The sequence below is a fragment of the Daktulosphaira vitifoliae genome, unplaced genomic scaffold (assembly GCF_025091365.1).
Source record: "Daktulosphaira vitifoliae isolate Bord-2020 unplaced genomic scaffold, ASM2509136v1 Scaffold_2, whole genome shotgun sequence".
Taxonomy (NCBI): Eukaryota; Metazoa; Arthropoda; class Insecta; order Hemiptera; family Phylloxeridae; genus Daktulosphaira; species Daktulosphaira vitifoliae.
The window spans coordinates 20,042,113-20,055,514 of record NW_026099573.1 but is presented as its reverse complement, the minus strand read 5'-3'; the positions used below and the strand labels follow the sequence as shown (position 1 = coordinate 20,055,514).

At 25.4% G+C, this 13,402-nt stretch overlaps 2 protein-coding genes across 7 annotated transcripts in view; one reads left to right on the top strand and one right to left on the bottom strand.

Moving 5' to 3' along the window:
• The window catches only part of LOC126897775 (replication protein A 70 kDa DNA-binding subunit-like), a 2,903-nt gene extending 2,052 nt beyond the window's left edge, over positions 1-851 (bottom strand). The window contains exon 1 of the mRNA XM_050671641.1: positions 22-851. Within this exon, the coding sequence (XP_050527598.1) occupies positions 22-756 (735 nt within the window). The 5' untranslated portion in view covers positions 757-851. The remainder of the gene's footprint in view (positions 1-21) is intronic.
• A 278-nt stretch (positions 852-1,129) lies between these two features.
• On the top strand, positions 1,130-13,188 carry LOC126897772 (uncharacterized). Of its 6 annotated transcripts, XR_007702183.1 has the most exons (6): positions 1,130-1,421; positions 1,658-1,753; positions 2,081-2,185; positions 11,516-11,623; positions 11,782-11,901; positions 12,355-13,188. XR_007702183.1 is itself a non-coding variant. In XM_050671633.1 (5 exons), exons 4-5 carry the CDS (start codon positions 11,807-11,809, stop codon positions 13,034-13,036), a joined length of 777 nt encoding a protein of 258 aa, XP_050527590.1. In that variant the 5' UTR covers positions 1,375-1,421; positions 1,658-1,753; positions 2,081-2,185; positions 11,782-11,806; the 3' UTR covers positions 13,037-13,188. The 6 variants fall into 6 exon arrangements, 4 of the variants coding, with proteins under 4 accessions (XP_050527590.1, XP_050527589.1, XP_050527593.1 ...); XM_050671633.1 differs by lacking the exon at positions 11,516-11,623 and having other exon boundaries at positions 1,375-1,421; XM_050671632.1 differs by having other exon boundaries at positions 1,375-1,421; positions 11,516-11,901.
• The last annotated feature ends 214 nt before the right edge of the window (positions 13,189-13,402 follow it).

The window sequence follows — 13,402 nt, the reverse complement described above, 5'->3', positions numbered from 1 at the left end:
CTTTTTATTGGCTGTTTTAACAATACCCTTAGTAATAAAATACACCTTATTCACTTCAATCATATCATAGAATTTATCACATTCACTGTTAAAAGCAGTAGCTCGTATTTCACCATGTTCATCTACTAGGTCCATACTAAAAAGTTTTCCATCTCCTCTTTGATTAGTCCATGTACGAATAGAGGATTTGCTCATGATCCTCGCTCTAATTGTCCATTTGTTCTGATATGGACTTAATGAATTTATAGGATGAATATTGTTATCATTATTCGCAATACTAGATTGTACTGAGCGTTCATAACCATTTGGTGAAACTTTCTTACTATTATCTTGCCCGTCAACAACTTGTGAAACTTTTTTATTAGTATCTTGCCCATCAACAATTGGTTTAGGATCTCCAATTTTTGCTCCAACTAAATTCCCTTTAACCATAACTGATACATCTAATAGAAGTAAAACTTGTTTATTACTTTTTGTACGATCAGTAACATTACTAATTATATGACGTTTAATTTTTATAATAGCAAAATCTGAAAGTTCACCAGATGATACCATTCCATTAAGTTGAGACGCTAATAAAGCAAAAGAATTGTGATTCAAACCATCAGAAATGAGTAAACGATACCTCTCATCAGCACCAGATGCAGCAATTTTTCGAGAGCCAAGAACTTGCATGACTGGCTCCTTTATTTCTTCGTTATTCATAATGGCTTTTAAAGAGCCTCGAGTTAACATACTCTCATAATTCATTCCCATGATGTATAATAAATAATAATTGAAAGAGAACACCAACACATTCAATATTTACTAGCTATAGTAAAGTTTAAGAGTATAAGCCTTAGACTATAAAAACAACTATCTATTCTATCGGTTTCCCTCGAATAAGAGACATCTGGAAGAAATTATCGTTTTTGTACGACTAAAATTCGGCTTTTTCAAAGATCATTCCGTTTCTGATAAAGTTTGACGGGATTTACTGTCCGGCGTCTTTTACAACCACTTCATTAATTTTTTATCTCCGAGAATTTTTGAAATTTCCGATTTTCAAAATTTCTTGGAATATAAACGAGTATTAAAGTGGAGAGTGTAACCACAATTTACATTGTTATCGTAATTCGCGTTCCCGCCATTTCGTCGTTATCACCGTCGCAATGCTTTCTCGTGTTACGCGATCGTTAGTTCTTCAGTAATCATTAATTAATTATTTTTTTTTATTATTTATTTCCTAAAATCCCTTGTTTACGATATCGTTATAATCGTCACAGTGACGTTTTTCGACGACATCGAGCTGACGATGACGTTCCAGTACCCATGAGTCCTTTATGCGGCAGTGATTCGTCGTCCCATGTTTCTGCCGTCTCTAGCCTTAATGATTGTGTCGAAAAAACTGACAAAACACACCGAATAGTTGATTTTTATTTGTAAGTGTATAAAATTATTAGAATGGTTAACATATATAAATGTTTTAATACTATTCATGGATGTGTTAATACATTTATAAACGATTATCCTTATATAATTGTGTAAGATTTATGAAGATTAATTACTGTTATTAGATTGATTACTGAACATTAGTTTGATTTAAAATGTGTATGACTAGGTTAGCCATTGGGGATCTTTTACTGTTGTTCCTGTACAACTGCTTGATCGATNCTAGGTTAGCCATTGGGGATCTTTTACTGTTGTTCCTGTACAACTGCTTGATCGATAGCCAATAGTATTGACAAGTTTTGCTAATGAATGTATTATACAGGTAATTACTTTTTATTTCTTTAAATATTCATTTACTCTGCAAATATTAATAATGTTATTATTATTTTTTATCTGATCTAAAGCTTTGATTATTTACTAGATATTATAAGCTTAAATTTTGTATTTTTGGGACTATAAGGCTGAGTTATGGGTTTATACAATCCATAACTTTTTTGTTTCAAAAAATTCTAAACATATTTTTTATTAAAATATGATTAGTTATTAAATATTGTAGTTACTTATTATATAAAGGTATTAATAAATAAATAAATTTGTTGATCGTGTAATGATAAAGACAATGTTAATTAAAGTGATTTTTATTTTTTAGGCTGAACATTGTTCTGTAAGCTGCAGTGGTTACATTTCTGATATATCCTTATTGACTATACTGTGCTGTTAATTTTTGCTTTGCTAGTGCCATTGGCAGTTAATAGTAATGAATTTATTGTATTGATTTATCATTTTTATTTCACATCAAGTAAATTTATTGGTAATATCAATTTATAGGATCTGTAAATCTTAAACTTTTCTATTCATGTATATATACAAAGTGATCAAGACACTCATTTTCTCAAAAACTATTAAATTTTAAATTTTTTTAAAGAAAAATATTTAGTTAAAATAATAATAATGTGATAAAAAAAATTTTTATCATTATAGGTTTATCGTTCTTTAAATTATATTTTCTTAGATGAGAACCCTTATTTTTAATTTAATATTATGATAAAAGAAATAATGACAATTTTATTTTTACAGTTTTTTATCCATTTAACCATTAATCTGTTACAATATGTTAAAGTTAAGTGATTTTTGTCCAAAATTCTATTGTTATTTCACTGTTTTTGATCAGATTGTGATTACTCTGTATAATCTATAAATATAGAGTATTCAGTAAATAAGAAAACAATTAAATTGTTAAAAACAATTAGAAAAATAGAAACCCGTTTCCTTACTTACTGAATACCTATAGATGATAATGACTATAACAGTATTAATTATTGTGATTTGTAATGTTTATGCCTGAAATACCGTCATAGTGGCCTCTGATTATGATTAATAGCTTTATCTAATTTGTGATTCAAAAATTGTTTTTGTTTTATGATATTTTACTGAAATAGACAAATTTCAAATAATTAAAAAATGTATCTGGTAATTATTTGAAATCAAAATTAGCTTATTATAACTTTTATTATATTTATACTTAATTTTATAATATATTAAAATATTCTATATATTTTCAATTTCTCCATTACACAGTAGTATATAATGTTCTTCACTAAAACAGCTTTCACATTAATAATGCACATACAATTTTTAAAATAAATAATATTCTTTTTTCTCGCGTTAATCCCAACTACTTGGGGTTGGCCAATTTTTATTAGTTTCCTGCACACAACAAATGTTAACTTTTCTACTTCTACTAATTCTCCACTTTTACCAGTTAATGTTCCAACTTTCCATGTACCTATTCTTATTTTGTATCTATCTTTCTACCTTATACACGAGTCCAGCCTAGAGTTAAGTGGTGATGTCCTTTTGTTTGACATTATAAGCATTGGGTAGACCACATGATTGGTGAAACAGCTACCACGCAAGTTGTCCAGCTGGATTAAACACTTTATTCCTTAGGCCTTCTCCATTTTTAACTATTTTATTCCCTCACCAGTTGTCCCGGCGTACATCCAAGATGGGGCAATTCGCTTAATCTTTGTTCAGAATACCTCATACTATTTGACAAAAATTTTACGCTGGCTGTCGACCTGATGCAACCTCATTAGTCGCCTCTTACGACTGGTAGAGGGGCCATGGAAATATTCTTATCCCCTATCCACTGGGAATTTTAACATAAATAATATAAAACTATTTTTAATAGTTGTAATTAATTATTAAATTTATATTTATATCAATTTTTACTATAATCAACATTATTGGTTTATTCAATTATTAAATAGTGTTTGATCATATTAAAGTGTGATTTCTTTTGCTGATTACACTACTGTTATTATTTCCTTTCTTAAACTTCTTTAACTGAATTTAATAAATTGTAAAACTTATTTATTTTTATTATTATTATTAAATGTAGTAATGAGTAAATAGTAATTGCATATTCATTTTTTTCTTTTTTATTCTAAATTCATTTACTACCTTAAAAGAGTCATAGTTACTCCTATCGTCAGAAAATTTTGATAGGCCATTTGATGTTCCATTCAGCAGGGGCACTGGTGCTGAGAGCTTCGGGCCCACTAGACCATATCGGCAAATCACCCGTCATTTCGAAGGTCCAGACCCTATTCATATAGGACTGTTGAGACCAACAACCTGTTTAACCAAAAACTTGTAATAGTAATATGAAAGTCCCAGCTTTTAAGAATAAATTACAATAGATAAAAAGTTAAACCTTTTCATTTAACATAAAATAAGTTACTTTAGTATGTTATTTGAATTTTGTAGGTTTAAATACGACGTCTCAATATTAGCGGGGGAAATATTTTATTCTCTTGCCTTAGTTACAATGATTATTACTAATGTTACTTATTTAATTATTAATTTTCATGTCATTATGAGTATATGCCTTTGGGTTTAAACAGTGGAAAATGCCCGTATTATGTGTTCTGATTGAAGATATCATGGAAGTCTTATATTGTTAAGAATTAGATATTTATTTAATAAACACAGTGTAATTCATTAATTTATGGTTTCTTTTATTTGCATGTTTTTCTTAATTTTATTATTCATGAAGTATTTTGTATGTTCATCTCTTATACATTTTAAGGGTGTTAACTTAATTTTTCAAATAGAAACATACATTTTTAACTAGTTTAAATAAAAAAAAATTATCTAATTAAGAAAATTACTGGTTTGTAACTTTTGATCTAGTATTTAGGATGTTATATTTAGGTGGGAGGAGTAGAGGCGCCATTAAATGTCTAGTGATAAAAATAAAAACACCCTCTCCCACCTCCATCCTTTACGGTAATATGTTAATAATTTCCAAAATTCAATGTTATTATTGATAAGTCATTTTATTAATTAGATTATTATCTATTAAATAAGCTAGTTAATTATGTATGTTTCCATCTGAAAAAAATAAAATTTCATTCTTAGAAAGGTATAATTGATAAATATAAAAAATACTTTATGATTGATAAATTGAGAAAAACAACTACTTAAAAGAAATAAAAAAGAAAATTCTCAATATTATTTTTATTTTTCGACTAATTAAGTGATTAATAATAAATGAATCACTGTATTTTTTAATTTTAATTATTATTCCTTAATATGATATGATCCCTTTGCAGGATTTTTTTTTATTTTACCACTTAAATATTGCCTAGGGTAGTCACATTTTAATATTTAAAAATCGCACAGATTAATTTTATGTGCAAATTTTTTTTGGAAAATAAAGTTATGCTTAAAGTTAATATTTTTGTCTATTCCGGCTGCCTTCATAGCTTAGTTTATATTTTACTTTTTAAATTTTTAGTTACTCAATTATTTTGTATTTATTAACATTGCTAATATCTTTATATAATTTAAATGAATATTTTGGTGAGCATGAACAGCTGTACAAACTGCATATCCTAGTGCAGATATCACTAGTTACAAAAGCAAACGAATTAATGTGAATTTGCTGATTTGAAAGAATATTTCCAACTTAAAATTGATTCTTTGACCTATGGAATAGTTGACCAACTAGTCAATTTTTTATGAAAGAAAATGCTATTGATTTATTTGAAGTTTTAATTCTATATTTAAAAATCAAATATTTATTATAATATAACTACTTAATATTTTGATTTCCTCAGAAACGAGTATATTTACCATTTTTAGTATAAAATGATATTTCAATAATAAGAGTAGAAGACTAACAATAAAAAATTGCGTAAAATTAATTACTTTAAATATCTTTAGAACGCTTTAGTTATAAGAATAAATTGAATAAAGTTTAATAATTACAAAAACTTATTCCTATAACGAAATAAATGTATTAGGTAATACATTTTTTTGTGAGCCTAAGCTCTTTTAAAATTTAATACTTTATTCCTGGATAGTATTAAAAAAAATATTTATATATTTTTTGATAAATCGAAATTACATATTATTATTATTTTTTTTTTCAAATTACTGTATGGATCATTTTTTTAGTTTCGATGCGAAGCTAAGCAGGTATTACTTTTAATTACTAAGAAGGTTTTACCATGATGTTTTTTTTTGTCTGTTGCCACTTTTTCTCAGCTCTCACTAGACCAATTTCTTTTAATAATACATCAAAAAATCACAAATCATATGTAGTTACATTACTCTAATAAATTAAAAAAATTTCCATCGTTCCCCGTAAATGGGGGAAATCTCCAAAAACATTACAATTTTAAAAATCAGTAATTTTTTACATTTTTTACACTTTTTTTTCTTAAAACTATCGTATTTTTTGAAAAATGAACAAATCATCAAAAAGTTTTTCTATATTGAAACCGTAGATATTTTCATTTTATTTGATATCATTTTTTTGAAAATCTAACACTTAACATGCTTTCAGGAGGGGATTTAAAATAACGACCTTTTTATAAAAACTGACTTTTTCAACTTAATATTTGAAAATAATCCTGAAATACTCCGAGCTTTAAATATATGTCAAATTAAAGCATACAATAAATACTATAAGTTCAAAAAAATAACATGTTCCTACATAAATCATAAATCTAAAAAAAAAATGAGTTTTACTTTTACCTGAATTTAACAATGGATTTTTACAATTATAATCAAAATTTATAATACACTGAATTGAACTTTTTAACTATTTTTTTTTTATTGTTTTTTTTAGTTAAAGTAAATCATTAAAATTAATTGAGTTCTGCATATTTCAATTGTAGAATCTTTAAACACCAAAAGTTAATTAGAAATGATTAATATGATTTCTATTTAAGTGATCTATTACGATAAAAATGCAAAAAAGAATGGAGCTTTTCTGATAAATTTACTATAAATACTAATTATAAAATTATCTGACTGCATATTAATCTTAACAATACTATTTTTTTATATTTAATGATGTGTTTATTTAATTTCAAACTTGCAAGTTGAGCTAAAAGCTATGGTAGTAAATTCATTTTTTTTTTTATATACTTTCATAAAAATTAACTTTAAAAGATTAAAAAAATAGGTTAAATATTTCATTTTCCTTATTTTTAACATATTAAAAATCAAAATCAGCATTAATTCAAAACAATTAATTATAAAAATTATATGACATATAATTAAAAAATTATACTTATATTTTTGAATCTAAGAATTACTAATCTGGATATAATTAAGGAAATAGAAGTTGATGTTGATTTTGTAGTTATCTACCAATTTCTTAGATTTAAACACTATCTACAGATTTATATCGAAGAGTTTCTTATGATAGTAATTTAATCATTGTCAGATAAATCTATACTGGACCCAACTATGCCACGACCCCACTGTGCTGGTTTTTTTTTGTTGTCGCTACTTTTTCCAGCTCTCATTGAACCGATTTCTCAACGATACGTCAAAAGATCACAAATCGTGTCTAGTTAAAGACATTACTCTCAAAAATTTTCCTTCGTTCCACATAAATGATAACAAAAATAACAATTTTTTAAAATCGATAAATTTCAACATTTTTTAAACTATCAACTTTTAAAAAAATGAACGAATCAAAAGAATTTTTTTAAATATAAACACCAAATTTCTCTTTCATAATATATAAACTTTGCATATCAAATTTCCTACTTCCCCACGGGGGATTAGAAGTAGCAACATTTGCACAAAAATTTAAATTTTTCAACTTAGCTTTTGAAAATGTTCCTGGAAATACACCGAGCTTTAATTATATATTAAATTAAAGCTCATGTTACATATTATAAGTTAAAGGAAAAAATTTGTTCTAATGACTTGTCTTTTGTATGTAAATGGTCTCCGAAGTTAGACAAAAAATATTATTTTCGTGTAAAAATCGCTCCTTTTAAGTTTTTTATTTAAATTTTTCATATTTTTTTGTTTTAATATTGAAATAAATCATTTCAATAGAATTCAGTAATTATTTTTATAAAACTCTTAGTGTTTAAATACCTGATACAATTGAAGAAATATATTGGATCTAGTTTCATCCTTGATTTTGTAAGCTGAGTGTTGTTAAATATTATTTAACATAGATTTTTTTGGTTATTTTGTTAACATTCATTTATTTACTAACTAGTAATAATCTCAAAAATTAGAGGGGATAGAAAAAATCGAATTGCAATTTGAAATCGGCAAAAAGATTTTAGGTTTCGAAAAAGTACATTTTTGTTACTGATAAAAATTCCCTGTAGACCACTTTAATCGAAACTATTTTAGATTATTTTTGAAAAAGGTTTTCATCAAGCACTTCAATTTTTATAGATGTTTGTATAGAAGTAACGAAATATACAACTGTTCTATAATTTTTTTGTAAAATATACAATATTCAAGTTCAGGTTATAATTAATTATGATAATACTAAGCTAAATGAAAAATATGTTATAAGTTGTTGTAACATAATTACCACAGTAAATGAATAACAATATATTGAACTATTGGTTTAAATTGACTATAATCACTAATAAAATAAAGAAATTAAAATAAGATAAACATTTTTTTTTTTAGATATTTTTTACATAAAATTATATATTAAATTATTTAGAGTTAATAAAAAATTTGATTAAATGGACTTTGGTTGAAATAATGAAGAAGATGATGAGGAATTAAAAGTTACAGTACAAAATTTTCAGTACAATCATGGTGAATTTTATGGATCTTCTTTTTAAATATAATTGGAACCTACTCAATTTCACGACTAGAAAATTAGCGTCATTAATTATTTTATATTTTCATATACATATAAAAATTATAAATCGTCGACTGTATAAAAGCCTAAAGAAACATGTCGCCTATTTTCTTGCCAGACTTAACACTGATTTGGATAAATCTGTAGTGAGCCTAGTAATGTAACCAGAATTAAAGAGGGTTTTTTCATAAAAGAAAATTCCATTATTGTATGTAGCAATGTAATTTTTTTTGGTTTTTGTGAAATTAAACAATTCTTGAAAATATCTCAATTATTGTCACATAATGAAAATTCCTTAAAATATGCTCTGTTTGCTATATTGGTCTCCAAAGTTATAATTATAACTAAGTTACACTTAAGTTTTGTAGCCATTAGTGTATTAATCTTTGTACTCGAAACATGATACAAATTTAGGGAAGAACAAAACGACTAGACGAATATTAATTTTGATCTAGGAGATTTATAATGGTAGAAATTGCTATAATCATGACACTATTAGAGTTAGTTACTTTTGGTTATTATGTAGACGATTTCAGAAAGTGCACAGCGCGTATTAGAGCTAAAAAATGTTTAATTCATGACCATTTATTACTTTCAAAATGTTTTGTTTTAAATTTTTTCTTTGGGACTTATAGCATTTGCTTATTTTTATTGTTTGAAATATAATATAACAGAATGCTATACATTTTTTTGTGATTCTTTTAACGCTATCTACTCGATTTCTCTTAAAATAATAATTTTTTTTGGTTTTTGTTAGTTACATATACATTTCCCTTATATGTTATAAAATATTTTTCAAGTTAATCTCTTATATGTTATAAGGGTTAGGGCCGGACTAAGACTTATATGAGCCTTCTTATAAAAAATATCACTACAAAAAAAAAACCTAGAAAAACTGTATGTCGCTAATCATAACAGGCTAAAAAAATTCGTAAAGGTTCCTGGGGCGTTAGTCCAAAAGCCCTCCCATAATACGTACCTGATAGAGATAACAACATTATTTTTTCAAGTGGTTTACTTAGTTAAACATGTATGTTACATATTTAACTAACTTATAATATAGGAAATAATCTAATTAAGAAACGTAAGAACAGTTATGGAAATGAATGTTGAATGAAGAAGAGGTAGAGGAAGACCAAAAAATAGATGGAGCAATGTTATTGAATGCAATATGAGGACGGCTGATGTGGGAGATCGTTTCAAGTGAATGTCTAAGATAGAGGTGGCCGATCCTAAATAGTTGGCATAAAGGCGAGGAAAAAGAAGAATCTAATTAAAAAATTGACTGGTCGATAACATTTTTAAATCAGTATTTCAGAAGTTATTAACATTTTTATAACTAGGCGAAAAGAGTAGAGAAGCCTAAAAATTTCTAGTGATAAAAATAGTAGCATCAACTACTTAAACACAGTAAAAGTTAATAATTTTTAATATGTAAATAACAAAAGCAAAAAAAATTATTATTTTGTGAGGAATCAAGTGATTAAAGTTAAAAATATCGTCATGTAGATATATTTACGTCACGTTACGAAGATTTATAATATCAATAATTTAAAAATATATATGTATATTCTATTGATATTTATATTATAATATTTGTTTTGTTTGGTAAATTGTAAAAAAGAGCTTCTTTTAGCTTCTATGCAAAACTGACAAGGTATTAATTTTATTATAATGTGTTTTTTTTTGTGTCTGTTACCACTTTTTCTCAGCTCTCACCGAACCGATTNCAGATTTGCATCGAAGCGTTTTTTATGATAGTGATTTTAATCACTGTCAGATATCATCTATACTGGACCCAACTATGCCACGACTCCACTGTGTCCTTACCCCACTGTGCTGGGTTTTTTTAATTTTTTTTTTTGAGTTTTTATTTTTCATCTTTTTTGCTTTTTTTATTAAAAATATTCATTAATATTTTGTGATTCTTTCCATAAAATTTGTTTTTAATAAAATTATATTTAAAAATAATGCTTTATTACGCCTTATATGCTTTATTACCTTGCATGTATTTATTTGCGTTATCATACCTTGTTGACATTCACATCTGCGTCATTGTGAGGCAATAAAAATATTTCGATGCTATAAGTATAACTAGACTTTGTAAAACAATGTAATTAATGGCTTTTTGTGTTTAATACTTTAAATCATTTTTAATTTAAATTGGTTTTCTATGTCTCACTGATTTCTTGGTATAGTTATTATTGTTGTAATAAGTATTAGTTTTTACATAAGCGCTAACATTTTTAATATTAAATTTATGTATTATGTGAATAATATAGAATTATAATAAGCTTAGCAGTTTTTATCATCTAAACGAAAAATTAAAAAAAAATAAATATTTTTTGATTAAGATCTTTTTTCTTGTTTCTGAATAGTTATAATTATATTTCTTATTTAATAGTTATTATAATTTTTATAAGCCTCGAGCCCANGCTTGGGATGGCTCAAAAATTAATTTTTAGTGTTTTTTTTTCTTGAGAATTGTATATAAAACCAGGTAGAACAATTTTCAAGTGTAGGAGTATAACTTAAAAAAAAAAATGTTTTTTTTGTCACTTTTAGACCACCCTAATATATATATATAAGTAATTATTCGAGAGAGTAAAATTAAGTTTGAGCGACTTTGATACTATATATCTGAAGTATGACCCGATAGGCTTACATTATATGTAACATAAGTCTATAATATATAAATTTTAGTCAATGTATTATAAAAAAGGTTAATTGATTTTCAAACATTTGAAAATATGAATATTAGTTTTAAGATATATTAATAATGAGTAAGCTTGTGATATTAGCGTTAAAAAGTTACCATAAAAAAAAAAAATTGTCTATGAAACATAGACTTTATAATTAAAAATTGCAAAACAGTTATGGAAAAATTAAAAAAAATTTCAAATTTATTTCTTAAAATATGTGTCATATTTACAGGAACTGTTCTAGATAATCTAGTTTTTTCCTTAAATCATGAAATATTGATAACAGGTCCGTGATTTCTTCACAAATCACTTTCTCTGATAAAATAAAAATGTACAGCAGGTAAATATAACTTACTAATATATATTCAAACGAATGTATCATTACAGAAGAAAACTTTCCTGACAAATGTGATCAATTATATTAAACGATATTGGTTATTTTAAAGTTGGATGATTAAATATTAGATATTTATTGACTACATGATTGTTATTTTGAAGGTATTGACGATTTTGAACTAAAAATATGCAGGAAAAACTTAATGAATCAGTAAAAAATTTAGAAGCATCAGCTTTAGAAGTTAAAACCTACATGGAAAATATAATAAGGAAATACCACATGTAAATAATTAAATACTCACATAATTTAAGATTAAATCGATCAGATATTTGATTGTATATAACTGGTCCTACATAAAAATGAAAAAAAATTTTTTTTTAAATATTTTTTATTCAATACATAATGAGTATAAAAAACAAATAAAATTAACCTAGCACCGGAAAAGCACTTGAAAAAAATCAACGGATACGTGTATTTCGAAAACTATACAAACACTAACAGTCAGTATCTCTTTGGCTGTGGCGAAGAAAACATTGATTTCAAAATACTGGTGTCCGCTGATTTTTCCAAGTACTTTAAATTGTATTGGATTAATTTTAAATAATTAGAAACAAGTATTCATCTATAAATTTTTAGGATTTAATTTAATTATAATTAAATTATGAGTATTTGAAATTTTATATAAAAATGTACTTGCAGAATTTTGTTAAAGTATATGTAATATTGATTGTCAGTATTTCAGTTTTCTGCATTAATCATTGGCATTTCAATGAAATTTTGGAAAAAAAAACGTTGTACGATATCAACCCACCTCCTATTTTTTGGAACAATAGGATTGTGCGTGATTATGATTTATTCGATGTGGGAGAAGATAATATGATTACCGAAGAAAACTTCCAAGATAAGAGTGCTCAACTTTATAAAATGTTAACCGGAATTTATATTATTCGGCTAATAAATATATTGAAAATTTTAGAACATATGTGTATCGGCATTTGTGAAAAACTAGATACGTTTGAATATGCCAAAGGTGAAGAATCAGTAAAAGCAGGTTTTAATTGTTTTGAGGAATCGATTAATAAAGTTAGTATTAATATTAGCAAAAACAGTATTGTTCCAGAAGTTGTAAATTTCATTATTATTGATATTGCTGAGATGAAAATCAATAAAGATCTCAATACTATAAAAAATATTGTTTCCACATATATTGAGAAGTGTTATCAGTATCTTAATAGTGAGTATTATATTTCGGAATATGAGGAATTAGATGATTATTATTATGCAATAAATGGAGCAACGTATGTCAATTCAGTGTCCAACAAAAGACAACTTCCATTGACAACGCTTCGTATTTTGTTGGATTGCATGAAAAATATTTCAGAAAAAATCTCAAAAGTTATAAATATTCTTTCTTAAGATAAAATAAGTAGTCTAAATAAACCAAATAATTTCTCTCTTATTCAGTTAAATCTTTATATTTATATCAATTATATAATATCTGATTGTATTAAAGATTTGTTTGTATGATAATATCAGTTAAAATGTCAAATTGTTTTATGAATAAAATTTCTTATCGAAATCAGTTAAATTTGTTTATTATGATTTTACCTTGTTTTATCAAGTTAAGGTATACTAGAGTGGAAAGTATTAAATCAATTTTTGAGCTATTTTCTTTATAACATAATAGATCATTATTATATTAAGACTATAATGATAATTATACCCACTAAATCTAAAAATCATTTATATAAATTATTTTGATCAAATTTTTTTATAAAATTA

Coding starts and splice junctions, on each gene's coding strand:
- LOC126897772 (XM_050671633.1), top strand. CDS start 11,807: ATGCAGGAAAAACTTAATGAATCAGTAAAAAATTTAGAAGCATCAGCT. Junction 11,902..12,354: donor ATAATAAGGAAATACCACAT/GTAAATAATTAA, acceptor ATTGATTGTCAG/TATTTCAGTTTTCTGCATTA.